Source organism: Chelonoidis abingdonii, chromosome 9 (genome assembly GCF_003597395.2).
Source record: "Chelonoidis abingdonii isolate Lonesome George chromosome 9, CheloAbing_2.0, whole genome shotgun sequence".
Taxonomy (NCBI): Eukaryota; Metazoa; Chordata; order Testudines; family Testudinidae; genus Chelonoidis; species Chelonoidis abingdonii.
The window spans coordinates 52915732-52942111 of NC_133777.1; the positions used below are offsets into that span (position 1 = coordinate 52915732).

General features: G+C 37.9%; 1 protein-coding gene across 1 annotated transcript in view; it reads left to right on the plus strand.

The window, feature by feature from the left end:
• The window catches only part of VPS13C (vacuolar protein sorting 13 homolog C), a 211599-nt gene that overhangs the window by 31644 nt on the left and 153575 nt on the right, over positions 1-26380 (plus strand). Inside the window, 1 exon segment of the mRNA XM_075069560.1 lies at positions 20060-20117. Within this exon segment, the coding sequence (XP_074925661.1) occupies positions 20060-20117 (58 nt within the window).

Sequence of the window (26380 nt, forward strand, 5' to 3'; positions counted from 1 at the left end):
CCCAAGAAGATGGCCAGAAGTCCTGGGAATGGAACTGAGGGATGGTTCCAGAGAGCTGGCGTATTTTAAGAACATGAACGCAGCACAGAAATACTCAACCGATGTGCAAAAGAACGAAGCGTAAATTGGCCCAGATGGCTTTAGGCAGGTAATCGTGGTGATGAAGCAAAAGAAGGGCTGTACAAAAATGGAGACTGGACGATGACTGGGAGGACATATAGTTATATTGCTCGGCCTGCGGATGATCAGAGGCCAAGAGGCATTGAGTTGAAACAGCAAGGTGTTGAAGGCTATAAGGAAGGGTTAACAGTATGTAGTTACAAGAATAGGACTAGGATGGTGTAGGCCTAATCAATTGAAGCAGAGTATCCAACGATGAAGATATGAAAGGCTTGAAGACTCATATTCTCTCATTTCAGTCTTTACGGCAGGATCAACTCCAGACATCACTGGGGGACAGAGAGGAGAGAGCGCACGTGATAGAGGTCAGTGTTAGGGACTCCATTTAAAAGACTAGCATGCACAAGTCTAGTCGACGCGACTGCACCCGAGGGTCTAGGAGTTAGACTGATGTGATGCAGACGTTGACCATTTATCTTGAAAATCATGCGAAGGAGAGTCCAGAGATGGGAAGAAGAAATATAGACCATCTTTGAGAAAGGGAAAAGAAGACTCAGGGAACTCGACAATCAGTCTCACCTCAATCACAGGAAATCTGAGAGCTGAATGAATGACAGAACCACTGAGAAGAAACAAGGTCAAGACTATCACTGATTACCAAGGTAAATCAATGCCTGACCATGATTGCTTTCTACGTCATATGTTGATGGACGGGGGGAGGGGGGTGGCAAATGTGAGTTACTGATTTCTAAGGCGTTGCACGTTTCCACAGATTCTCTCAGCAAACTAGAGAAGTATGGGTTGGAGGAAGGACTGTGAAGTGATAAGAAAAACTGTTGAGAATCACGGCTCAGCGGGGTAGTACATGCCACTCTATTTGCAACATACAAGTGGTGATGCCCCAGGGTTGTCTGTGAGCACATCTATTCAATGTCTTCATAATGATACTTGATGAATGATTAGCTGCACATTAAGTAAATTTGCAGATACACAATGGGGGAATGGTGCACGCTGAGGGCGGATAGCATAGGGAAACTTAGACAAATTGAGAGAAGTGGCACAGAACCCATGAGTTCAACAAGGACAGTGTAAGTCCTGCACTTAGGACAGAAAACCCATGCACACTGCTACAGGTGGGGATGTGCTAATGCAGTGTGAGAAAAGGACTTGGGTTACGTAGATGGAAAGTGAATATGAGCTACAGTGTTGCTGTTGAAGCCAAAAAAGGCTAATAGGATGGCCTGTATATAGGATTGTTGCCAGCGATCGAGGATGATACCCTCCTATTCGGCACTGGGAGGCGCATCTGGGAATATTGTTTCCAGTTTTGGCGCCCACTACAAGAGAGGTGGAACACCTGGAGAGGCCGACGAGGGCACAAGAATTAGAGGATGGAGCACATTGACTTTGAAGAGAGAGAGGAACTGGCTTATTAAGCCTGAAAGAGAAGACTTAAAGGGGGGTGATGAACACCTCAACTACTGAGGGATGCTCAAGAGGAGTGACTAGCCCTTCCATGGTGCGGGGACAAGAAGAGCAGGTTTAAGTTGCATTGCGGAAGCGAGGCGGATATTAGAAACTTCTGAATAGGAAGAGTGTGAGTATTGGATGGGTTACTAGGGAGTGGTAGTATCTCCATCTTTGAGCTATTTAAAGTCCGCTAGAACCGCACCCTGCTAGGACGCAAGCTCCCTTTGGTCGCTTGGCCTCTGGCTTTTAAAGCCTTCTTTAGCCTAGGTCAGCTCTTGCCCCTCATTAAGCACACATTTCTTCAAAGCCAGCATATAGATTTAAGAAACTCCATAGACCCTTCCAATCTAGTTTTCAATCCCAGTTAGTTTGGGTTTCAATTATTGTTACTATGGACAAATGTAAACCTTGTTTTCTGTACACTTGTTAAAGACTTCTGATGTGCCAAATCACCATTTACTAGTAAGCAGATTACATCATATGGCTGCTTCAATAATGTGATTACATGGGTTGCCTCGTTTTTAAGTAATGACTAAAGATGGTACTTTTCAATTTGTTATTTAATTGAAGTAGTACCTTGTTCCGTATCTTGCAGCTTTATGGTCCTTTGTGAAATATGCTTTCAGAAGTACTATACAGGAGTTTTACCGTGCTTTGAAAGTTTTTTGAAGACAGACATTTAATTATTTTTTTAATTGAAATTTTTTTCACTTACTGATGTGAATGTTTAGTCAAAATCTATCTAAACTACTTGCCTTTTTGTGCAGCTTATGAAGGAGTGCGATCTGTTCAAATAGATGATTCTGATGCGAAGCTTGTACAGTTAACTAACTGCTGGCTTAAGAAATAATTACGCTTAGAAGACTCAATTGTAAAAAGCTTGAACACATGCAAAAACATCCCCTGGGGGAGTGCATGGATACTAGCAGAAGTTGAATACAAATAGACGTTTCAAAGTGAGAGGTGGAGTGTGACACTGGTGGGTGTGGCTGAACTGTCCTGTATGGCCAATCCTGTAGCTTCTTACTTATGAAAATTTTGCTTGTGTGCTATTGCTCCTGAACAGTATGCACTAGTAGGTAACATGCTCCACGTGGAGCCTGCAGGCAAGTGCCAACCTGGCTCTTCAGTGTATCAGAACAGTAGTATAAGCACTGAAGGCGCTCATTTGGGTTTTACCAAAGCACTTGATGACTGTCACATGAATATGGGTGACACAAAAATGTTGCTGAGGGTTTAACAAAAGGTATTCACTACAGCAGATCAGAAAATCTTTGTCAAGTGTTCAGTTACAAAGTGCCAATTTGATTAAACCAAAATTTTACATAAAATCATATGTTTAACTACATCTCGTGTAAAAAAATGGAAAAACATTTGGAAAATGCCCCATTTTGACATTTTTAGAATGCATTTCAATTTTGCATTTTGAAATGACTTGTTGTTTCAGAATTTATCTTTTGGGTAAAAAAGGGTCAAAATTGAAACAAAACATTTCAGATTCATCAAGATAAAATATTTTGATTGTCCCAAAACAAATTTTAACGAGTTTTGGGTTTTTGTCCTGATTAAGAAAGAGAACCACTTTTTGTGTTTAAGCATACATTGTATGTACACTTTCCCACCAGTAATTAGTGCTATATGTTAGGGCATAAAACCACAAATTCTATCATCAGGAAATACTTGATTGCTGCATGCATGGATTTTATAAAGGAATGATTTGTGCTGGATTTTATAGAAGACAAGTTGGAGAGTGGCTTCCAAAAATAAGTAACTGAGGTGATCTATCTGTGTGGAAATTGATTGTGATTAGGTTCACATATTGACAAGATTGGTTTAATTCTCACTCATGAGAATTAAGTGAATACAGAAAAGTAGATCTGAAGAGCACAACAATATTGAAGGAATGGAGAAAGCTGACTTAAGAGGAAACAAAAAAGGAGGTAAAGGAACAGTAGAAAACTGGAAGACAGTAAACTGGGGGGGATTGAAGAACTTAGGAAAAAAAAGATTTTGACGAGTGCCACCTCATATGATGTTATTCTCCTTACCTACTGCAACTTCTGTGATCATTACAGAATACAAAGCTGAACTGCCACCGTGTGAATTAACTTTCAAGGTCAGATTAAGACCTCATTTGAACATAGATCTTCTGGCATCTTTGCCAGGACAGAGACTGCTTACATATTATCGCAGTCAGCAGACTCCATGATTAATGACAGTTTTCTCACTGTTGTTCTGTGCTTTCCCCAGCTTCCTTCACATGGAGAAGTCGTCAGGGCTCAGAGAATAGCTGTCCAGGACACTGGATCCAGCAAAACCTATTCTCACTGGAAAGTGTCCATACTCTGCTGACTGCAGTTAATAGGTTAATGCCCCTTTTTGCTTTTTGAGGACTCAGCTGCAACAATATACTCCCTTATAAGTTTTAAACTTTAAATGGTGTATTAACCAGTCAACTGCAAAAATTTGTTCTGCTCTAAAACAGGTTTGGAGTAACAGAGTTAATTCCGTAGTTATGTCAGCTAATTTTTTGGCTTCCGCCTATCACTTAAATTGGCACATAATTTTGTTTTTATTCCTTGTAGCACAGATGAGACGAACCATGTTGGCTTAAACTGGTTTGGTTGTTCATCTTTGCTCCATATCTGTTTGCCACTATGCATTCAGATATGTTGCTCCTGAACAGACTGAACAATATCATGCACAACCGTATGAATTAAGATAAACGGCACTGAATTAAATGAAAATTTATTGAATTAGGTTAATATCTTTGGGGTCCATTGTATTAAAAATGCCAATTGTTTGTGTTATAAGTTAGTCACTTCTCTAGAAGTGACATACAAGTAAATATTAGGAACTCTGAAAGAATTGTTTGGCACAAGATGTGTGACATGGGTTTCCTAGGAGTACTTGGGAGGCCTGTGAAGCTATACCCTTGGAAGAGACCCTGATTTATTCTGGAAACTCCAGATCAAAGACTCCTAAGCTGTATAAAAGAATGACTAAACTTTTTGCTTGAGGGGGTATGCTGATCTGAGCAGAAGCGGGATGAACTTGAAAAACAATAGTGAAACCCTTGGGTACAGTTTTGAAGGCTGTCCTCACAGAGCCTATGTTAGGTTGAGGTGATATCTGGGAAGCTTATTAGTATGGCATGTAGGATTCTTTTATTTTGTTTTTAATGGTTTCCTCTATAGTGCTTTCACCTTAAGAATGAAAATTGGCTCACATAAGAAGCGCTGTATGGTACCTATAATTGTGGTAATCACTCTGTTCTTAGTCTCTGAATAAAGAGGGAGAGAAGGCAAGTGAAGCTTGCTTAGGGCAGCCTGTCTTTTGCTGGAATAAAGCAGAGTAGGCAGAGAACTGTTATCATGGACGATACTCTGATCAGGAGGGAGAGAGACAGGGTCTCCACCCAAGAAAGAGAACAGCTAAGGGAGCTTGGAAGCCTGATGGTGGGTGTCCTTGGTTGAACCCACTAAGGGTGCAGTTGCCTGCTGAATGGTGACACAACTCATTATCCATGTTTCTCCAGTGCACTCTCCTTTCTTGAAGCAATGAGCTATCCCCAGACCTTCAGAATGACTGATAGAGAAAAGACTGGGGGAACTGATAAATGCAGATGTAAAAAACAGCTGTGTGCACAAACTGGACCATGTTACTTGCAGTCAATAAAGGTGGCAATGTCCCGCTAACTGGTTACAAATACGAAGGGAAAGTGTGGGGAGAATTTCTTAGAGCCTTCGTAGTTAGGGACCTTATGATCCTTGGTTTGCAGAACTTTTGTGTGGTGGAAATGTGGAACATCTAATCTCTCCATTTAGAGTAGGTCTAGTTTTCACGGGATGATGAAAAATTTTTTTTAAAATATGAATTAATTCAGAGATATTTTCCCAAACTTTCAGATGAGCTGAACCTATAATTGAGAAGCATGAGCTATCAAATAATCTTTTGTCTCGAAGTATATTATGAATGATGATTTTAACATGTCAAAATAATGTAATAGATGATTTTAGCAAAAACATCTAGCTGTCAGGCTTACTTATTTACCATTTATGGGGAAAAAAAACTAATTCTGACTGGTTTCTGTACCAAGGGTCACTAATGGGGTGGAGGAACTGGTCATCTAGGCAAACTCTATGCTACGTCACCCCCCACTTCCCCTAGTGTTGTCACCTCAGATTCTTGCCTATTAAAGGAAAAAGTGAAGGACTAATAACATTGCTTGAAGCAAAATTAGTGCTCGCTGCCAAAGCGTTCAGCTGCTTCTGTGCCCTGCTAGCCTGATTTAGGGTGTACAAATCATATTACTTTGGATGTAATATGGAATTAGTTATTATTAAATGTAATTTTATTGATCTTTATTAATAATTATATATTTTAATAAAATAATTAGTATGGGTTTAGGCTCGCCAATCTGTGTTTAAGAAAGATAAAAGTTCTTGTCCTGAATCAGATTTCCACATTATTATAAAGGACCCTCAGAGATATGACAGGAAGCGTCACACTGAGACAGAATAGCCTTAAAGACTTTGTTAAAATCAATAATAAGTAAAAATCCGTAAAATACTCAAGGTTACAAAGTTAAAATTGCATTACTGCCGCTATTCAAAAGATACATATGAGAATATAGTATTATCATATGTAACAAAGGTTTGGGTTAATATACTCACACCCTTCCTTGATAACCTGGTGGTAAGAACACAGGACCAGCCTTGTGCAGTTCAGGTTTCTCAATTCTTGGGTGAGAGATGCAGTGCTTAGAAGATGCTTGAGAGCTGTAAAGCTGACTAGGGTTTACTTGACTATCTTAACTAAATCGAAACCTAATAAACAAAGAATAAAACTTAGGGAAACCAAGCTTAGCTAATTTCCCTTGACACTTAAAGTTTAAGAACAAGTTTAGCCTACAAATGGTAGTAGCGAGTCATCGTAGATAGATAGAGTGGAAGAAGTAAGTGAGACTAGAGATAAAGTGAGGAATAACGGAGATACTCTATTGAGGTGGGTCACCTCTTTTATAGGGCAAAAGTGCGGAGAATCCTTCCTCTGATGCCCAAATTTCCATTCCTCACTCACAAAAAATGTTAGGGTACACTTACCCCATAGGCTAAGTATGTAATGTGCGTATTGATGACAGGTATGTACGCACATCAGTCTCTTGCAGTGTACTGCTGTTAAGTCTGTGGGAAACAATAATGAAACAAACCCCATATGCCATTCGTCATTGGTCTGTCAGTGCTAAAGGTCATAGATTATAGACATAGGCGTGGATACTCAGCTATTTAGGTAACAAGAATAGGTCAACTTTGCTTTCTGAGTAAAAAGGTCTTAATATAGATATGCTAACTTTGCTTTAGCTTAACCATACAGGATATGGCCTGTAGGTCTCTTACATACAAGCCAAACTTATTTTAATACAAATCTATAAACCTAATACAATACATCAAATAAAAAGATTCTGTCTGTCTGTCAATCGATCAGCAGGTTAGTCCTGTAGGCTACAGTGCAAAGTAATGGGGCCTCCCTTGTTGCACCCATCTGACTTTTATCCTTTTAGTTTGCTTGTTGTAGCTATTCAGACTCCATTACTAGTACACGATTAAAGGTGATGGGGGAGAGAGAGAGAGAGACACTTAAAGAAGCAGAGAGATCCTTCAGCAGATGAAAATTTAAGGCTAAATTACTAAGCAAAGGACTTTTTTTCTGTTCACAATTTTTTCAAAATACTATTAATATAGGTTAAGCTTTGTAAAAAATAGAATGATATATCAAGATTTTTAAAGAGAGACAGATTCAAGTACAAACTAAACAGAAATATCAAATTGTTAAGCTTGTAAATTCAGTTTCCAATAACTGCTGTTTTTTTTGTTATGTTGACTTTTTTTGCAACCCTTTTTATCCATTAAAACGCGTGGATCTATGAAATTTGTAACAAGCGGTGTTGCTCTTCAATTGGGCTTGTCATCCAGAAGCGAATTCATTAGGCATCTGACCATACCTCTTACACATGTACCATAATCTGTGGATTGACAGGTGTTGATAAAGTCAGTAGTTTTATCTTTGTACTAAGAGTAGAATTCTGCTCCATGCAATTCAGAGGAAAACATATAATTTACATAACATTTAGTAAGCCTTCTTTCCCAGAAGACTAATTCTTCCTTCTAAACAGGATGTTTGGGTCTTAATTTTAAGATTTATTCTCAAGAACTCAGTTTGATAAATGGCTAATTAGTCTGCTTTGTGTTAGTGGTAATAAATTGTGTAAGCCTTAGCAATCTGTTGCTTTTAGAGCAGCAGGCTTGGTGTTTCTAAGTAACAAAAATATAAGGTTGTTTGCGAGATTGGTTATTACATATTAAATATCCCTATTTGAATGTTAGCTTTCATTAATATAGTCCAGGAGACAGGATATAGGATGATACACAAATATTGTGAATAGAAAACTACCTCCTATTAAATTACAAATTAGCTTTACAGAGGAAGCTGGGAAACGGAACACTTTGAAGAAATTTGTTGCAACAAAATCCCCTTCTGGTTAAAAACATGATTTTTTTAATATCTGGTTATCTTTCCAATAAAGAAACACTTGCGTAAACTGTCCACTGTATTCTAGTAACATCTGGTAGGCAAACATTGACGCATTTTCGGCTGAATTGTTGTTCGTTCTTGAATAGGGATATTTGGTGCTAAATATCATTTTGTAGTTTGTTACCTATATTATATTTGAATAGACTTTAAGTGCTTCCCATGACTAATTTTCTTTTTTTGGAGTGATACAAAATACATGTTTATTTTTCCAAAATAAAATTCTACAAATGTACTTAAACCATGCACCTAATTTTGCCTTCTTGTGATATTTTTAATCTAAAAGCTGTAGTAAAAACAATTTAATGCAGTTTTCATACATACAGTAATTGCAAAAGGTATTTGAAATGTGAGAACATGACCAGAGTAGACATGAAAAGTTTCTCTTTTCAGAATATACAGGAAAACAAGAAACAGAGTTATTGGTCATACTGAAATGTTCATACAGGGAGACTGTGTAGCCCTTACCTTGACCCGCCTACTGAAAAGATTGTTTCCTTCATCTCCTAGTTGTGGAACTTACTCTCAACCATATTCAGAAAGGAGACTTCTTTGCTACGAAAGGGATAGCAAGTCATGTTTTCGGCTCTGTTGCCTTTGACCTACTGCGGTTGAAGAGTGTGTGCTGAGGCACTCTATTTTCATACCTTTTTTCTCACCTGAAGAAACAGGAGCTGCCTAGGAGTGGACTCCATATCTCTTGAGATGTTTCTGGGCTCTATGGCACGCTTCTATATTCCAGTCTTGCCATGAAATGGTGGTGACTGAGTTCTGTTACTTTCTGTTGGAAATATCTTGTGTGCAGATAGCATTTATAGGCCTAACTTGAAGTGCATATAGTTCTGCTGCCTGATTAGTGGTGCAGTTTTGGTGGTGCTGGCTAGATTGGCTACTTTGCACGTAATAAAGCAGTTGTTGTAGAGCAGCTTTTCATTGTGTAAATGGATTCTTCATAATGCTTGCTGTTTTTTTTGTTTTTATCTTCTGATACTTTGGGACGGGGATCAGTAACCTTTGGCATGTGGCCTGTCAGGGAAAGCTGCTGGCGGGCTAGGATGGTTTGTTTACCTGTAGGTAAGCGTCCGCAGGTTCGGCCAATCGCAGCTCCCACTGGCCATGGTTCGCCATTCCAGGCCAAAGATTAAGATAAACGGCACTGAATTAAATGAAAATTTATTGAATTAGGTTAATATCTTTGGGTCCATTGTATTAAAAATGCCAATTGTTGTGTTATAAGTTAGTCACTTCTCTAGAAGTGACATACAAGTAAATATTAGGAACTCTGAAGAATTGTTTGGCACAAGATGTGTGACATGGGTTTCCTAGAGTACTTGGAGGCCTGTGAGCTATACCCTGGAAGAGACCCTGATTTATTCTGGAAACTCCAGATCAAAGACTCCTAAGCTGTATAAAAGAATGACTAAACTTTTTGTGAGGGGGTATGATCTGAGCAGAAGCGGCATGAACTTGAAAAACAATAGTGAAACCCTTGGGTACAGTTTTGAAGGCTGTCCTCACAGAGCCTATGTTAGGTTGAGGTGATATCTGGGAAGCTTATTAGTATGCATGTAAGTATTCTAGTTTTTAATGGTTTCCTCTATAGTGCTTTCACCTTAAGAATGAAATTGGCTCACATAAGAAGCGCTGTATGGTACCTATAATTGTTGAATCACTCTGTTCTTGTCTCTGAAGAGAGAGGCAAGTGAAGCTTGCTTAGGCAGCCTGTCTTTTTGGAATAAAGCAGAGTAGGCAGAGAACTGTTATCATGGAGATACTCTGATCAGGAGGGAGAGAGACAGGGTCTCCACCCAAGAAAAGAGAACAGCTAAGGAGCTTGGAAGCCTGATGGTGGGTGTCCTTGGTAACCACTAAGGGTGCAGTTGCCCTGAATGGTGACACAACTCATTTCCATGTTTCCAGTGCACTCTCCTTTCTTGAAGCAATGAGCTATCCCAGACCTTCAGAATGACTGATAGAGAAAAGACTGGGGAACTGATAAATGCAGATGTAAAAAACAGCTGTGTGCACAAACTGGACCATGTTACTTGCAGTCAATAAAGGTGCAATCCCGCTAACTGGTTACAAATACAAGGGAAAGTGTGGGGAGAATTTCTTAGCCTTCGTAGTAGGGACCTTATGATCCTTGGTTGCAGACTTTTGTGTGGTGGAAATGTGGAACATCTAATCTCTCCATTTAGAGTAGGTCTAGTTTCACGGATGATGAAAAATTTTTTAAAATATGAATTAATTCAGAGATATTTTCCCAAACTTTCAGATGAAGCTGAACCTATAATTGAGAAGCATGAGCTATCAAATAATCTTTGCTGAAGTATATTATGATATGATTTTAACATGTCAAAAATAATGTAATAGATGATTTTAGCAAAAACATCTAGCTGTCAGGCTTACTTATTTACCATATTGGGAAAAAAACTAATCTGACTGGTTTCTGTACCAAGGGTCACTGGGGTGGGAACTGGTCATCTAGGCAAACTCTTTGCTACTCACCCCCACTTCCCTAGTGTTGTCACCTCAGATTCTTGCCTATTAAAGGAAAAAGTGAAGGACTAATAACATTGCTTGAGCAAAATTAGTGCTCGCTGCCCAAAGCTTCAGCTGCTTCTGTGCCTGTAGCCTGATTTAGGGTGTACAAATCATATACTTTGGATTAATATGGAATTAGTTTATTAAATGAATTTTATTTGATCTTTATTAATAATTAATATTAATATAATTAGTATGGGTTTAGGCTCGCCAATCTGTTTAATCAGAAGATTAAAGTTCTTGTCCTGAATCAGATTTCACATTATTATAAAGGACCATAGAGATATGACAGGAAGGTACACTGAGACAGATATAGCCTTAAAGACTTATTAAAATCAATAATAAGTAAAAGGTAAAATACTCAAGGTTACAAAGTTAAAATTGCATTACTGGCTATTCAAAAGATACATATGAGAATATAGTATTATATGTAACAAAGGTTTTTGGGTTAATATACTCACACCCTTCCTTGATAACCTGGTGGTAAGAGACACAACCAGCCTTGCAGTTCAGGTTTCTCATTCTGGGTGAGGATGCAGTGCTTAGAAGATGCTAAGAGCTGTAAAGCTGACTAGGGTTACTTGGACTATCTTAACTAAAATCGAAACCTAATAACAAAGAATAACTCAGGGAAACCAAGCTTAGCTATCCCTTGACACTTAAAGTTTAAGAACAAGTTTAGCCTACAAAGGTAAGAGTCATCGTAGATAGAGAGGAAGAAGTAAGTGAGAAATGAGATTAAAGTGAGGAGATAACGGAGATACTCTAATTGAGGTGATTACCTGTTTTAGGGCAAAGCAGACCTCCTTCCTCTGATGCCCAAATTTCATTCCTCACCCACAAAATTTTAGGGTACAACTTACCCATAGGCTAGTATGTATGTGCGTATTGATGACAGGTATGTACGCGCATCAGTCTCTTGCAGTGTAACTGCTGTTAGGTCTGTGGGAGCCCTCCCCCCATGCCATTCGTCATTGTCTGTCAGTCTAAATAAGATTATTAGGACCATAGGCGTGGTACTCATCTATTAGGTAACAAGAATAAGTCAGACTTCTTTCTGAATAAAAAGGTCTAATATAGATATCTAACTTTGCTTTAGCTTAACATACAGGATATGCGCTTAGGTCTCTTACATACTCCCTTTGGTCGCTTGGCCTCTGGCTTTTAAAGCCTTCTTTAGCCTAGGTCAGCTCTTGCCCCTCATTAAGCACACATTTCTTCAAAGCCAGCATATAGATTTAAGAAACTCCATAGACCCTTCCAATCTAGTTTTCAATCCCAGTTAGTTTGGGTTTCAATTATTGTTACTATGGACAAATGTAAACCTTGTTTTCTGTACACTTGTTAAAGACTTCTGATGTGCCAAATCACCATTTACTAGTAAGCAGATTACATCATATGGCTGCTTCAATAATGTGATTACATGGGTTGCCTCGTTTTTAAGTAATGACTAAAGATGGTACTTTTCAATTTGTTATTTAATTGAAGTAGTACCTTGTTCCGTATCTTGCAGCTTTATGGTCCTTTGTGAAATATGCTTTCAGAAGTACTATACAGGAGTTTTACCGTGCTTTGAAAGTTTTTTGAAGACAGACATTTAATTATTTTTTTAATTGAAATTTTTTTCACTTACTGATGTGAATGTTTAGTCAAAATCTATCTAAACTACTTGCCTTTTTGTGCAGCTTATGAAGGAGTGCGATCTGTTCAAATAGATGATTCTGATGCGAAGCTTGTACAGTTAACTAACTGCTGGCTTAAGAAATAATTACGCTTAGAAGACTCAATTGTAAAAAGCTTGAACACATGCAAAAACATCCCCTGGGGGAGTGCATGGATACTAGCAGAAGTTGAATACAAATAGACGTTTCAAAGTGAGAGGTGGAGTGTGACACTGGTGGGTGTGGCTGAACTGTCCTGTATGGCCAATCCTGTAGCTTCTTACTTATGAAAATTTTGCTTGTGTGCTTTTGCTCCTGAACAGTATGCACTAGTAGGTAACATGCTCCACGTGGAGCCTGCAGGCAAGTGCCAACCTGGCTCTTCAGTGTATCAGAACAGTAGTATAAGCACTGAAGGCGCTCATTTGGGTTTTACCAAAGCACTTGATGACTGTCACATGAATATGGGTGACACAAAAATGTTGCTGAGGGTTTAACAAAAGGTATTCACTACAGCAGATCAGAAAATCTTTGTCAAGTGTTCAGTTACAAAGTGCCAATTTGATTAAACCAAAATTTTACATAAAATCATATGTTTAACTACATCTCGTGTAAAAAAATGGAAAAACATTTGGAAAATGCCCCATTTTGACATTTTTAGAATGCATTTCAATTTTGCATTTTGAAATGACTTGTTGTTTCAGAATTTATCTTTTGGGTAAAAAAGGGTCAAAATTGAAACAAAACATTTCAGATTCATCAAGATAAAATATTTTGATTGTCCCAAAACAAATTTTAACGAGTTTTGGGTTTTTGTCCTGATTAAGAAAGAGAACCACTTTTTGTGTTTAAGCATACATTGTATGTACACTTTCCCACCAGTAATTAGTGCTATATGTTAGGGCATAAAACCACAAATTCTATCATCAGGAAATACTTGATTGCTGCATGCATGGATTTTATAAAGGAATGATTTGTGCTGGATTTTATAGAAGACAAGTTGGAGAGTGGCTTCCAAAAATAAGTAACTGAGGTGATCTATCTGTGTGGAAATTGATTGTGATTAGGTTCACATATTGACAAGATTGGTTTAATTCTCACTCATGAGAATTAAGTGAATACAGAAAAGTAGATCTGAAGAGCACAACAATATTGAAGGAATGGAGAAAGCTGACTTAAGAGGAAACAAAAAAGGAGGTAAAGGAACAGTAGAAAACTGGAAGACAGTAAACTGGGGGGGATTGAAGAACTTAGGAAAAAAAAAAAGATTTGACGAGTGCACCTCATATGATGTTATTCTCCTTACCTACTGCAACTTCTGTGATCATTACAGAATACAAACCTGAACTGCCACCGTGTGAATTAACTTTCAAGGTCAGATTAAGACCTCATTTGAACATGAGATCTTCTGCATCTTTGCCAGGACAGAGACTGCTTACATATTTATCGCAGTCACAGACTCCATGAATAATGACAGTTTCTCTACTTTGTTCTGTGCTTTCCCCAGCTTCCTTCACATGGAGAAGTCGTCAGGGCTCAGGAATAGCTGTCCAGGACACTGGTCCAGCAAGAACCTATTCTTCACTGGAAGGTGTCCATACTCTGCTGACATGCAGTTAATAGGTTAATGCCCCTTTGCTTTTTGAGGGACTCAGTGCAACAATATACTCCCTTATAAGTTTTAAACTTTAAATGGTGTATAACCAGTCACTGGCAAAATTTGTTCTGCTCTAAACAGGTTTGGAGTAACATAGTTAATTCCGTAGTTATGTCAGCTAATTTTTTTGGCTTCCGCCTATCACTTAAATTGGCACATAATTTTGTTTTATTCCCTTGTAGCACAGATGAGACGAACCATGTTGGCTTAACTGGTTTGGTTGTTCATCTTTGCTCCCATCTGTTTGCACTATAGCATCTCAGAATATGTTGCTCCTGACAGACTGACAATATCATGCACAAACCGTATGGAATTAAGATAAACGGCACTGAATTAAATGAAAATTTATTGAATTAGGTTTAATATCTTTGGGGTCCATTGTATTAAAAATGCAATTGTTGTGTTATAAGTTTAGTCACTTCTCTAGAAGTGACATACAATGTAAATATTAGGAACTCTGAAGAATTGTTTGGCACAAGATGTGTGACATGGGTTTCCTAGGAGGTACTTGGGAGGCCTGTTGAAGCTATACCCTTGGAGAGACCCTTGATTTATTCCTGGAAACTCCAGATCAAAGACTCCTAAGCTGTATAAAAGATGGACTAAACTTTTTGTGAGGGTGCATGATCTGAGCAGAAGCTGGGATGAACTTGAAACAATAGTGAAACCCCTTGGGTACAGTTTTGAAGGGCTGTTCCTCACAGAGCCTATGTTAGGCTTGAGGTGATATCTGGGAAGCTTATTAGTATGCATGTAGATTCTTTATTGTTTTAATGGTTTCTCTATAGTGCTTTCACCTTAAGAATGAAATTGGCTCACATAAGAAGCGCTGTATGGTATCCTATAATTGTTGGTAATCACTCTGTTCTTAGTCTCTGAAGAGAAGGCAAGTGAAGCTTGCTTAGGCAGCCTGTCTTTTGCTGGGAATAAAGCAGAGTAGGCAGAGAACTGTTAATCATGGAGATACTCTGATCAGGAGGGAGAGAGACAGGGTCTCCACCCAAGAAAGAGAACAGCTAAGGAGCTTGGAAGCCTGATGGTGGGTGTCCTTGGTGAACCACTAAGGGTGCAGTTGCCCTGAATGGTGACACAACTCATTATCCATGTTCTCCAGGTGCACTCTCCTTTCTTGAAGCAATGAGCTATCCAGACCTTCAGAATGGACTGATAGAGAAAAGACTGGGGAACTTGATAAATGCAGATGTAAAAAACAGCTGTGTGCACAAACTGGACCATGTTACTTGCAGTCAATAAAGGTGGCAATCCCGCTAACTGGTTACAAATACAAGGGAAAGTGTGGGGAGAATTTCTTAGCCTTCGTATTAGGGACCTTATGATTCCTTGGTTGCAGACTTTTGTGTGGTGGAAATGTGGAACATCTAATCTCTCCATTTTAGAGTAGGTCTAGTTTTCACGGGAATGATGAAAAATTTTAAAATATGAATTAATTCAGAGATATTTTCCCAAACTTTCAGATGAGCTGAACCTATAATTGAGAAGCATGAGCTATCAAATTAATCTTTGTCTCTGAAGTATATTATGATGATGATTTTACATGTCAAAATAATGTAATAGATGATTTTAGCAAAAACATCTAGCTGTCAGGCTTACTTATTTACCATTATTGGGGAAAAAAACTAATTCTGACTGGTTTCTGTACCAAGGGTCACTGGGGTGGGGAACTGGTCATCTAGGCAACTCTTATGCTACTCACCCCCCACTTCCCCTAGTGTTGTCACCTCAGATTCTTGCCTATAAAGGAAAAAGTGAAGACTAATAACATTGCTTGAGCAAAATTAGTGCTCGCTGCCCAAAGCTTCAGCTGCTTTCTGTGCCCTGTAGCCTGATTTAGGGTGTACAGATCATATTACTTTGGATAATATGGGAATTTAGTTTATTAATGTAATTTTATTTGATCTTTATTAATAATTAATATTAATAATAATTAGTATGGGTTTAGGCTCGCCAATCTGTTTAATCAGAAGATTAAAGTTCTTGTCCTGAATCAGATTTCACATTATTTATAAAGGACCATAGAGATATGACAGGAAGGTTACACTGAGACAGATATAGCCTTAAAGACTTATTAAAATCAATAATAAGTAAAAGGTAAAATACTCAAGAGTTACAAAGTTAAAATTGCATTACTGCTATTCAAAAGATACATATGAGAATATAGTATTATATGTAACAAAGGTTTTGGGTTAATATACTCACACCCTTCCTTGATAACCTGGTGGTAAGAGACACAAGACCAGCCTTGCAGTTCAGGTTTCTCAATTCTTGGGTGAGGGATGCAGTGCTTAGAAGATGCTAAGAGCTGTTAAAGCTGACTAGGGTTTACTTGACTATCTTAAACTAAAATCGAAACCTAATAAACAAAGAATAAACTTAGGGAAACCAAGCTTAGCCTAATTCCCTTGACACTTAAAGTTTAAGAACAAGTTTAGCCTACAAATAGTAGAAGTCATCGTAGATAGAGAGGAAGAAGTAAGTGAGAAATGGAGATCTAAAGTGAGGAGATAAACGGAGATACTCTATTGAGGTGATTACCTCTTTTATAGGGCAAATGCCAGACCTCCTTCCTCTGATGCCCAAATTTCATTCCTCACCCACAAAAATTTTAGGGTACACTTACCCCATAGGCTAGTATGTATGTGCGTATTGATGACAGGTATGTACGCGCATCAGTCTCTTGCAGTGTACTTGTTAAGTCTGTGGGAGCCCTCCCCCCCATGCCATTCGTCATTGTCTGTCAGTCTAAATAAGATTATAGACATAGGCGTGGGTACTCATCTATTTAGGTAACAAGATATAAGTCAACTTTGCTTTCTGAATAAAAGGTCTTAATATAGATATGCTAACTTTGCTTTAGCTTAACATACAGGATATGGCCTGTAGGTCTCTTACATTACAGCCAAACTTATTTTAATACAAATCTATAAACCTAATACAATACATCAAATAAAAAGATTCTGTCTGTCTGTCAATCGATCAGCAGGTTAGTCCTGTAGGCTACAGTGCAAAGTAATGGGGCCTCCCTTGTTGCACCCATCTGACTTTTATCCTTTTAGTTTGCTTGTTGTAGCTATTCAGACTCCATTACTAGTACACGATTAAAGGTGATGGGGGAGAGAGAGAGAGAGACACTTAAAGAAGCAGAGAGATCCTTCAGCAGATGAAAATTTAAGGCTAAATTACTAAGCAAAGGACTTTTTTTCTGTTCACAATTTTTTCAAAATACTATTAATATAGGTTAAGCTTTGTAAAAAATAGAATGATATATCAAGATTTTTAAAGAGAGACAGATTCAAGTACAAACTAAACAGAAATATCAAATTGTTAAGCTTGTAAATTCAGTTTCCAATAACTGCTGTTTTTTTTGTTATGTTGACTTTTTTTGCAACCCTTTTTATCCATTAAAACGCGTGGATCTATGAAATTTGTAACAAGCGGTGTTGCTCTTCAATTGGGCTTGTCATCCAGAAGCGAATTCATTAGGCATCTGACCATACCTCTTACACATGTACCATAATCTGTGGATTGACAGGTGTTGATAAAGTCAGTAGTTTTATCTTTGTACTAAGAGTAGAATTCTGCTCCATGCAATTCAGAGGAAAACATATAATTTACATAACATTTAGTAAGCCTTCTTTCCCAGAAGACTAATTCTTCCTTCTAAACAGGATGTTTGGGTCTTAATTTTAAGATTTATTCTCAAGAACTCAGTTTGATAAATGGCTAATTAGTCTGCTTTGTGTTAGTGGTAATAAATTGTGTAAGCCTTAGCAATCTGTTGCTTTTAGAGCAGCAGGCTTGGTGTTTCTAAGTAACAAAAATATAAGGTTGTTTGCGAGATTGGTTATTACATATTAAATATCCCTATTTGAATGTTAGCTTTCATTAATATAGTCCAGGAGACAGGATATAGGATGATACACAAATATTGTGAATAGAAAACTACCTCCTATTAAATTACAAATTAGCTTTACAGAGGAAGCTGGGAAACGGAACACTTTGAAGAAATTTGTTGCAACAAAATCCCCTTCTGGTTAAAAACATGATTTTTTTAATATCTGGTTATCTTTCCAATAAAGAAACACTTGCGTAAACTGTCCACTGTATTCTAGTAACATCTGGTAGGCAAACATTGACGCATTTTCGGCTGAATTGTTGTTCGTTCTTGAATAGGGATATTTGGTGCTAAATATCATTTTGTAGTTTGTTACCTATATTATATTTGAATAGACTTTAAGTGCTTCCCATGACTAATTTTCTTTTTTTGGAGTGATACAAAATACATGTTTATTTTTCCAAAATAAAATTCTACAAATGTACTTAAACCATGCACCTAATTTTGCCTTCTTGTGATATTTTTAATCTAAAAGCTGTAGTAAAAACAATTTAATGCAGTTTTCATACATACAGTAATTGCAAAAGGTATTTGAAATGTGAGAACATGACCAGAGTAGACATGAAAAGTTTCTCTTTTCAGAATATACAGGAAAACAAGAAACAGAGTTATTGGTCATACTGAAATGTTCATACAGGGAGACTGTGTAGCCCTTACCTTGACCCGCCTACTGAAAAGCTTGTTTCCTTCATCTCCTAGTTGTGGAACTTACTCTCAACCATATTCAGAAAGGAGACTTCTTTGCTACGAAAGGGATAGCAAGTCATGTTTTCGGCTCTGTTGCCTTTGACCTACTGCGGTTGAAGAGTGTGTGCTGAGGCACTCTATTTTCATACCTTTTTTCTCACCTGAAGAAACAGGAGCTGCCTAGGAGTGGACTCCATATCTCTTGAGATGTTTCTGGGCTCTATGGCACGCTTCTATATTCCAGTCTTGCCATGAAATGGTGGTGACTGAGTTCTGTTACTTTCTGTTGGAAATATCTTGTGTGCAGATAGCATTTATAGGCCTAACTTGAAGTGCATATAGTTCTGCTGCCTGATTAGTGGTGCAGTTTTGGTGGTGCTGGCTAGATTGGCTACTTTGCACGTAATAAAGCAGTTGTTGTAGAGCAGCTTTTCATTGTGTAAATGGATTCTTCATAATGCTTGCTGTTTTTTTTGTTTTTATCTTCTGATACTTTGGGACGGGGATCAGTAACCTTTGGCATGTGGCCTGTCAGGGAAAGCTGCTGGCGGGCTAGGATGGTTTGTTTACCAGTAGGTAAGCGTCCGCAGGTTCGGCCAATCGCAGCTCCCACTGGCCATGGTTCGCCATTCCAGGCCAATAAGGGCTGAGGGAAGTGGTGCAGGCTGAGGGATGTGCAAGCTGCAGCTTTCCTCAGCCCCCATTGGACTGGAACGGCGAACTGCGGCTAGTGGGAGTTGCTGTCGGCCAAACCTGCAGACGTTTACCTGTGGGTAAACAAACCATCCCAGTCTGTCAGCAGATTTCCGTGATGGGCCACATGCCAAAGGCTGCCAATCCCTGCTCTGGGATTAGCAATGGGCTGGTTACCCACAGATCCTAAACCGGGGAATTGCTTAATTGTTTCTATGCTGAATACTGTGTATGCATTTCTGAGACTCTGCTGCATCTACACATGCATAGATGCATAGTGGAGTCTTCAAACTCATGAATATAGAGTGCACATAACTGCACTACTGTGGTATAAGTGTTACACTCAGGTTGTATATCAGATGGTAACATGAGCATTTTAAACAAACAAAAAATCTAAAGCATCACTGCATTTAATCTCCAGTGTTTGTTTGGCTTTGATTGTTTTGGAATTGAGAGAGCTCAATTGAATTAAAAGTTGAACCCTAGATTAAAGATAGAGCGAAAACTTAGAGAAAGCTTGGTTGGAGAGCAGCAGTGTAAGAGGTAAAGAGTACTAAATAAACTGCTACATTAAACTTCTTCCCATTTGATCTGCAAAATGGCAGTGTGTGAACTTGAAGCACAGGCGCAGTTTGACTTAATTAAGAGCTAACTAATAACTTTCTACACTGTAGTAATCAACACAGCCAAAACCTCATAAAGTTAAATTGTTTCCATTTTCAGGATCAGCTGAAAAGAGGAGTTTCTTCTAGCAGCAATCATCCTCAAAACTACCAGTATAGTAAGTATGTTGAAGAGTGTATTCGTATACAGCACTTGTGAGTACTTTGCTGTGCTTAAGGTTTTTAAAATAAATGTTGGGAGTCAGTTTTTTTCTGATAATTTAAAATTTTCTGTTAAACAAGACCTGTGATAACAGTTGCGATGGTAGAGGGAGAGGAAGATAGGTTGTGCCATATTTCGTTTCTTTGCTATATAGAGAAGACATTACAGATTTTATCAATGTGTCATCTCATTCTTCTCCACTTCCCCCAGTTTTTTGACATTAGAAGTTAGATACCATTTACCCTATTTTCACAAATGACTCGGCACCACTGTAGAGGCAGCATGATATGACATCATGGGTGCAAGGGGAAACCTAAAAAGTGAGGCAGCTGAATACAAGTCTCATCCTTCAAAAACAATAAAGCTGAATTCAAAAGCTTGGAAAAAACAGAAGTGGTTCTTGTTAAATATTTTCCTTTTGTACACTAACGGCTAAGTCTTGAAATAGCTCCCACGAAATTCTTTGGTCCTCCATGGACCAGCAAAAACAGGAAAGTCAGGATCCTGGTATTCCTGAAATCAGGGCGGATTTAATTTAAATCAGTTTGATTTAAATCACTAGTCAGGAAGACTCGATTTAATCATTGATTTCTACATAAAAGTGCATTCTTGTTGGTTATTATAATCTTAATACATAGTCTTCAGAATTCAGAGATGTAGATTTCATTTCTAGAAGGTACACACTATAATTTTTTTAAGTGATTTATTTTGGAAACTTTTCAGATTAGTTTTATAGCTATATCAGAAGATGAATGATGGTTTGGTTATTTCATTTACCAAAGGTAATCGAAGCAGATATTTATGAAGTCATTGGGAGGTGAAATATCTCCAATTCAACAGGTTAATCATTAATATTTGGAGGATCTTCTTGCCATGCCGTATCAGGAGGAGAACATCACCAGACAAACATTTTAATTGTTTTAGTTAACTAGAACAACATTACATATTCTGAATTTTTTTCTTCAACAGCAAACATATAATATTTTAACAAAACAAGCACATGAATTTTTGAATGTAGTTAAACATTCAAGTTTTTTAAAATGTTAATTAAAATAGTTAGTTCATTAAATTTTTTTTTTAATATTTCATTATGTCAGCCAGGGTCAATATGAAACTTAAAATATTGGCTTCTGTGGCTAACTCAGTCGTCTTCACCTTTGTTTCTTCTTTGTTCATAATCTGGAAAAGGAAAAAAAAGCTTTCCTGCTTTTTTCAGGTCCAAAACGATTTCTCAGTTTGGAATGAATTAGTCCAGAGGAAGAAAATATTCTTTCTACACTGGCAGAAGAAGCTATTGCTGTTAAAAGTGAGATTATCACTTTAACAGTCTCTGAATACAAGTGCTTAAGTGACTTCCACTAGTTCACTGATGTGACTTTTTTTAAAACATCATCAGCAAACATCTATTTCTTGAATGGTTAATCCTTAGCTCTGAAGTTGATTATAGTTGGCATTATGGATTAATTATGATTGCTGGATGTGCGTATCATAGCCAACTCCTCTTCTTAAGTAGTTAAGGTTGACCCTGGTACCAAGTATTGAGAATATTTGCAAGAAAATAAGCTGGAGATAGTGCTTGTCCCATTCATATTTTTTTATTGCTTGTAATTTAACTCTGTCATTGCATATTTCTCTCTTTAAGATCTCACTCAGTTCCTTCCAAATTTCAGTAGCATCAGCAATAAAACAGCTATTTCCCTGCATTTTGTTCAAGGCTACAGAAATAGGCTTCAGGGTACTCAGCATATATTCAACATTTCTCTTAAGCCCAATGGTGAGAACTTTGGCTGTGACAGTGCCATCTATTTTTTCACAATTTTGTTCACAAACTGTCATCAGATTAGGCCAGTTCTTGATATAGTGCTCAAAACCGTCCGCTACGGTGTTCCATCACATGTCTTGTGGGAGAGTTAGCTTGGTTCCTCCCACTTCTTTCAGAGCAGTGCTGCAAAGTGGTTGTTAAGGAAGTATTTTGCAATTTCAACAACATTAGTCTTTATTTCTAGAACACTGAAGTCTTTGGCTAGGAGGTGCATCAAATGAGCACTGCAACCATATGTTGTTAGCTTGAGACTCTCTTCGCTGTCCTCTAAATTTCTTCTCATCTTGGACACATTTGCAGCATTGTCTGTGACCAAGCTGTATGCTAGACATTTGAATTTTTTTTCACAGTTTGTTATAGTTTTTACTGCTACTTCTTGTAAGTATTCTGTGTGTACATTTCCTGGTGTATCAATTGTTTCTGTAAGGAAGATATTCCCTCCTTCTGTTGTCATACAAGCACATACAACAGGATCATTGTGGACATTGCTCCACCCATCAAGACTCAAGTTAACAATCTGACCCTCTCTTTTGCACGCTTCTCAATTTCTTTCATATACTTTATCCAGCAATTTGTCTGCAACATCTGCTCTGTGGGGTGGACTGTATCCTGGTCTTTGACTGAACCATGTTAATGAAGTGTGGGTTCTCAATCATATGGCGCGGAGAGTATGTTGCATAAACAAACTGGGCAATTTTTTCATCAATTTACCTCTTTTTGTAATCTGCTTGTTCTTATCACAGGCTTATCTATGGTTGTTTCTGGATGATGGAGATTTTTTTTCCTTTTTGCTACAGGTGATAATACTATAGCTATGTGACATACATGATGTGACTTGAAACACTATCATTGGCAGATAACTCTGAAACTATAGAAAATGATGATGATCTTGAAGGTGGATAGTCTCCAGAATCCTGTATATTGAGGATGGATTTTCCTAAACAAAATAAGTCAATGCAGTTATTTAATGATGATTACCATACTGCTCATTTAGTATTACTCATTGCATTCACTGACACTTAGTACTACTTTAAAGGTGAAATTGTAAAAGAAAGATCTGCTATATGTATTTTTTTGTCATGACTGCATCTAAAATGATAGTTCCATAGAGTAACAGCTATATTTGCTCAGACATGAGAATTCAAGCATAGTCCAGAAGGAAGACAGGCAGTCCTTAAGAAAAGTATGAAATAAAAAAGTTCACCTATGTGAAGATCCTGCATGTTCAGATGTGTTCCTTTCATCATCTTCAATGCAGCTTCCTCTTGAGAGGGAACACTTATCATGATGTTGTTTAATTCAGGCCACCAGGCCTTGCATTTCTTCGTTGCACTGTTTGCATTTTGCATGCATGCCTGTCTTATCCACAGGTAGAGGAACTTCATTAATTAATGATTTAATTGGGGATTGGTCCTGCTTTGAGCAGAGAGGTTGTATTAGATGATCTCCTGAGGTCCCTTCCAACCCTGATATTCTATGATTAAAATATTCCCAAACTGGGTCTCTTTTATGGCCTGCTGACATTATAGATTTTCCCTTCCAGTGGGAGGATGGTATCGTAGATCTCAAATCAACGAAGGGCAGGGCCGGCTCCAGACCCCAGCACACCAAGCGCGTTCTTGAGGCGGCATGCCATGGGGGGCACTCTGCCGGTTGACGGGAGGGCAGCAGGCGGCTTCGGTGGACCTCCTGAAGGCTTGCCTGTGGAGGGTCCACTGGTCCCGTGCGGCTTCGGTGGAGCCGCAGGACCAGCGGACCATCCGCAGGCTTGCCTGCGGAAGGTCCACCGGAGCCGCAGGACCGGCGACTGGCAGAGCACCCCCCACGGCATGCTGCCCTGCTTTGGACGGCGAAATGTCTAGAGCCGCCCCTGATGAAGGCTACACTCAGAAAGACCTCAAGATTTCTGGGATATGCTGCTAAAACAGTTTCACTTATGTTTCTAGTGCCTGTCTCTCCCTTCTCACATTTTTCTCCAGGCTTCTTCTCCTTGTCCAGATCTATTTTGCCCCCAATCATCTTCTAGTCATTGAACTGTTTGAAACTTTGCACTTTTAGAGAGAGGTGAGGGATTGACTCTGTGTACACAAATTTGCAGAGGGACAATAGGGTTGAGGTCTGTTATTTCTCATCTCCTATTTATTTATTTAATTTTTTAAAACATTTTTGCCGTTAACAAGCATAGTATCTCTGGAGACACAAATCGAGAACTGCAAAATTAAACATCTCTGATGGTATCTTCTAGACTGAGCACTGAGTCTCATTGGGTAGACAGAAAGATGAACCTAAATAATCTATACAGAAGCTCCTGGAATGCCCTAAGATTCGGTCCCTAATCCATGAACTATTGGAACTGTATGCAAAACTTTTCTTAAACGTTACATGAATATATTATGTCATACTATAGAATTAGAATTTATAATCCCTATTCCATGATGGGATATCTTTGAGCTATAATGTATCTTAATTAAAATGATCTTTAGATAGGTTTTTCCTCAAAAAGCATTTTATCAAAAACATCCAATTAAAATTAAAAAAATCTGATTTTTTTTTTTAGTTTAAAAAAAATCCTTGATTTTTATCCACCCTATCTGAAATGTAAACAAAACATAAACCTTTAAAATAAATACATACCTTGTCTATACATTGTGATGAAGCAAAAAGAGGCACACATGCCATTGTTCCTCCTTGAAGAGTAAGCTTTATTAAAGCCAATCTTCTTTTAAATGTATATAGTGATTAGTAGAGTTTTATAATATGATTAATTAGACATGGATTTAAGTTATTATTATGCCATTTAAGCATGGACTCCTGCTTTGTGCAAAGTGTTAATGCTGAAATAGTAAGGTAGTGGATGTCTTAAAATATGAGAAAAAAGGACAGGTTGCAAATTTGCTGATAGAATTTTTTCAAGAGAGAGATGCTGAGTCAAATTACCTGGGTTGTGGATGTGATAATTACAGTACACTTTTCTGTTTAAAACAATAAAAAATGCAATTATATAAAACCATTCAAATATATATAACAAGCTATCTTAGTGAGATGTCCTCGGTGAGACTGTACAAATGTTCTAGAAATTAACCAAATAAACATTTTACATTTTTCTTATTAACATAGTAAATGGTGTATTACACTGTAGCTATTGTCCTTGAACTGAATCCCTTCAGTGTCCTTTAAGGAGATCATAAAGAGCAGTGTGGGCTTCAGATAACTGAAGTAACTTGATAAATTCATTACAAACAGTACTGAGGAATGAATTCATCTTCGTTTTCTCCTCTTACACCCCAAATTTGCTTAGTTGGGTTTAAAAACACGTGTTCATCTACAGAAGTGTATTCCTTAAGTGTGAAATGATCACTTTTTTTTCCTTCTAAATTCTAATCTGTCTTGCGAAAACTAGGTTTGATGGAGTATTTTTGGTCTCTTTCTCCAGACATGCTGTAGAGGTTCCTTCCTAGTAAGCAGTACTACAGTCATCATTTTCTTTTATGGACTCCTAGTATAATTGATTTGTTTATCGCAGAAGCATCTGCCATAATGTGTAGCTTTATTGCTCCTAGCATTGTGATAGTTTTGAAGGGGTACAGTCAACTTAAATAATATTTATCTGAAATGTTGACCTACTAGTTATAGGTAATGCAAGATAAACAATGTAAAATGTTTAAGCTGAGCATCACCCGCTAGAACTTTTGCTCTTGCCTTTTTGGCACAAATATTACATTGACTTTTTTTTTGTAAATATAAAATGTAATAATTGATTTCGATTCAAACTGAGAGTCTTAAACAGATCTTCTACATCATACTGTGCCCTGTTGATTACGTTATATCACTGAATGCTTCAGAACATCACCAGTGGCAGAATTTTTGTAAAAAGAATAGGAGTACTTGTGGAATCTTGGAGACTAACAAATTTATTTGAGCATAAGCTTTTGTGGGCTATAGCCCACTTCATTGGATGCATGCAGTGGAAAATACAGTAGGAAGATATATATATCTCTCACACACACGATATGAAACAATGGGTGTTACCATACACACTATAAGAAGAGCGATCAGTTAAGCTGAGGTATTATCAGCCAGAGAGAAGAACTTTTTATAGTGGTAATGAAAATGGCCCATTTCCAGCAATTGACAGGAAGATGTGAGGAACTGTAAGGGGGAGTGGAATAAGCATGGGGAAATATTTTTACTTTGTGTAATGGCCCATCCACTGCCAGTCTTTATTCAAGCCTAATTTGATGGTGTCCAATTTGCAAATTAATTCCAATTCAACAGTCTCTTGTTGGAGTCTGTTTTTGAAGGGTTTTTTTGTTGTAATATTGCAACTTTAGGTCTAATCGAGTGGCCAAGGAGATTGAAGTGTTCTTCAACTGGTTTTTGAATGGTCTAATTCTTGA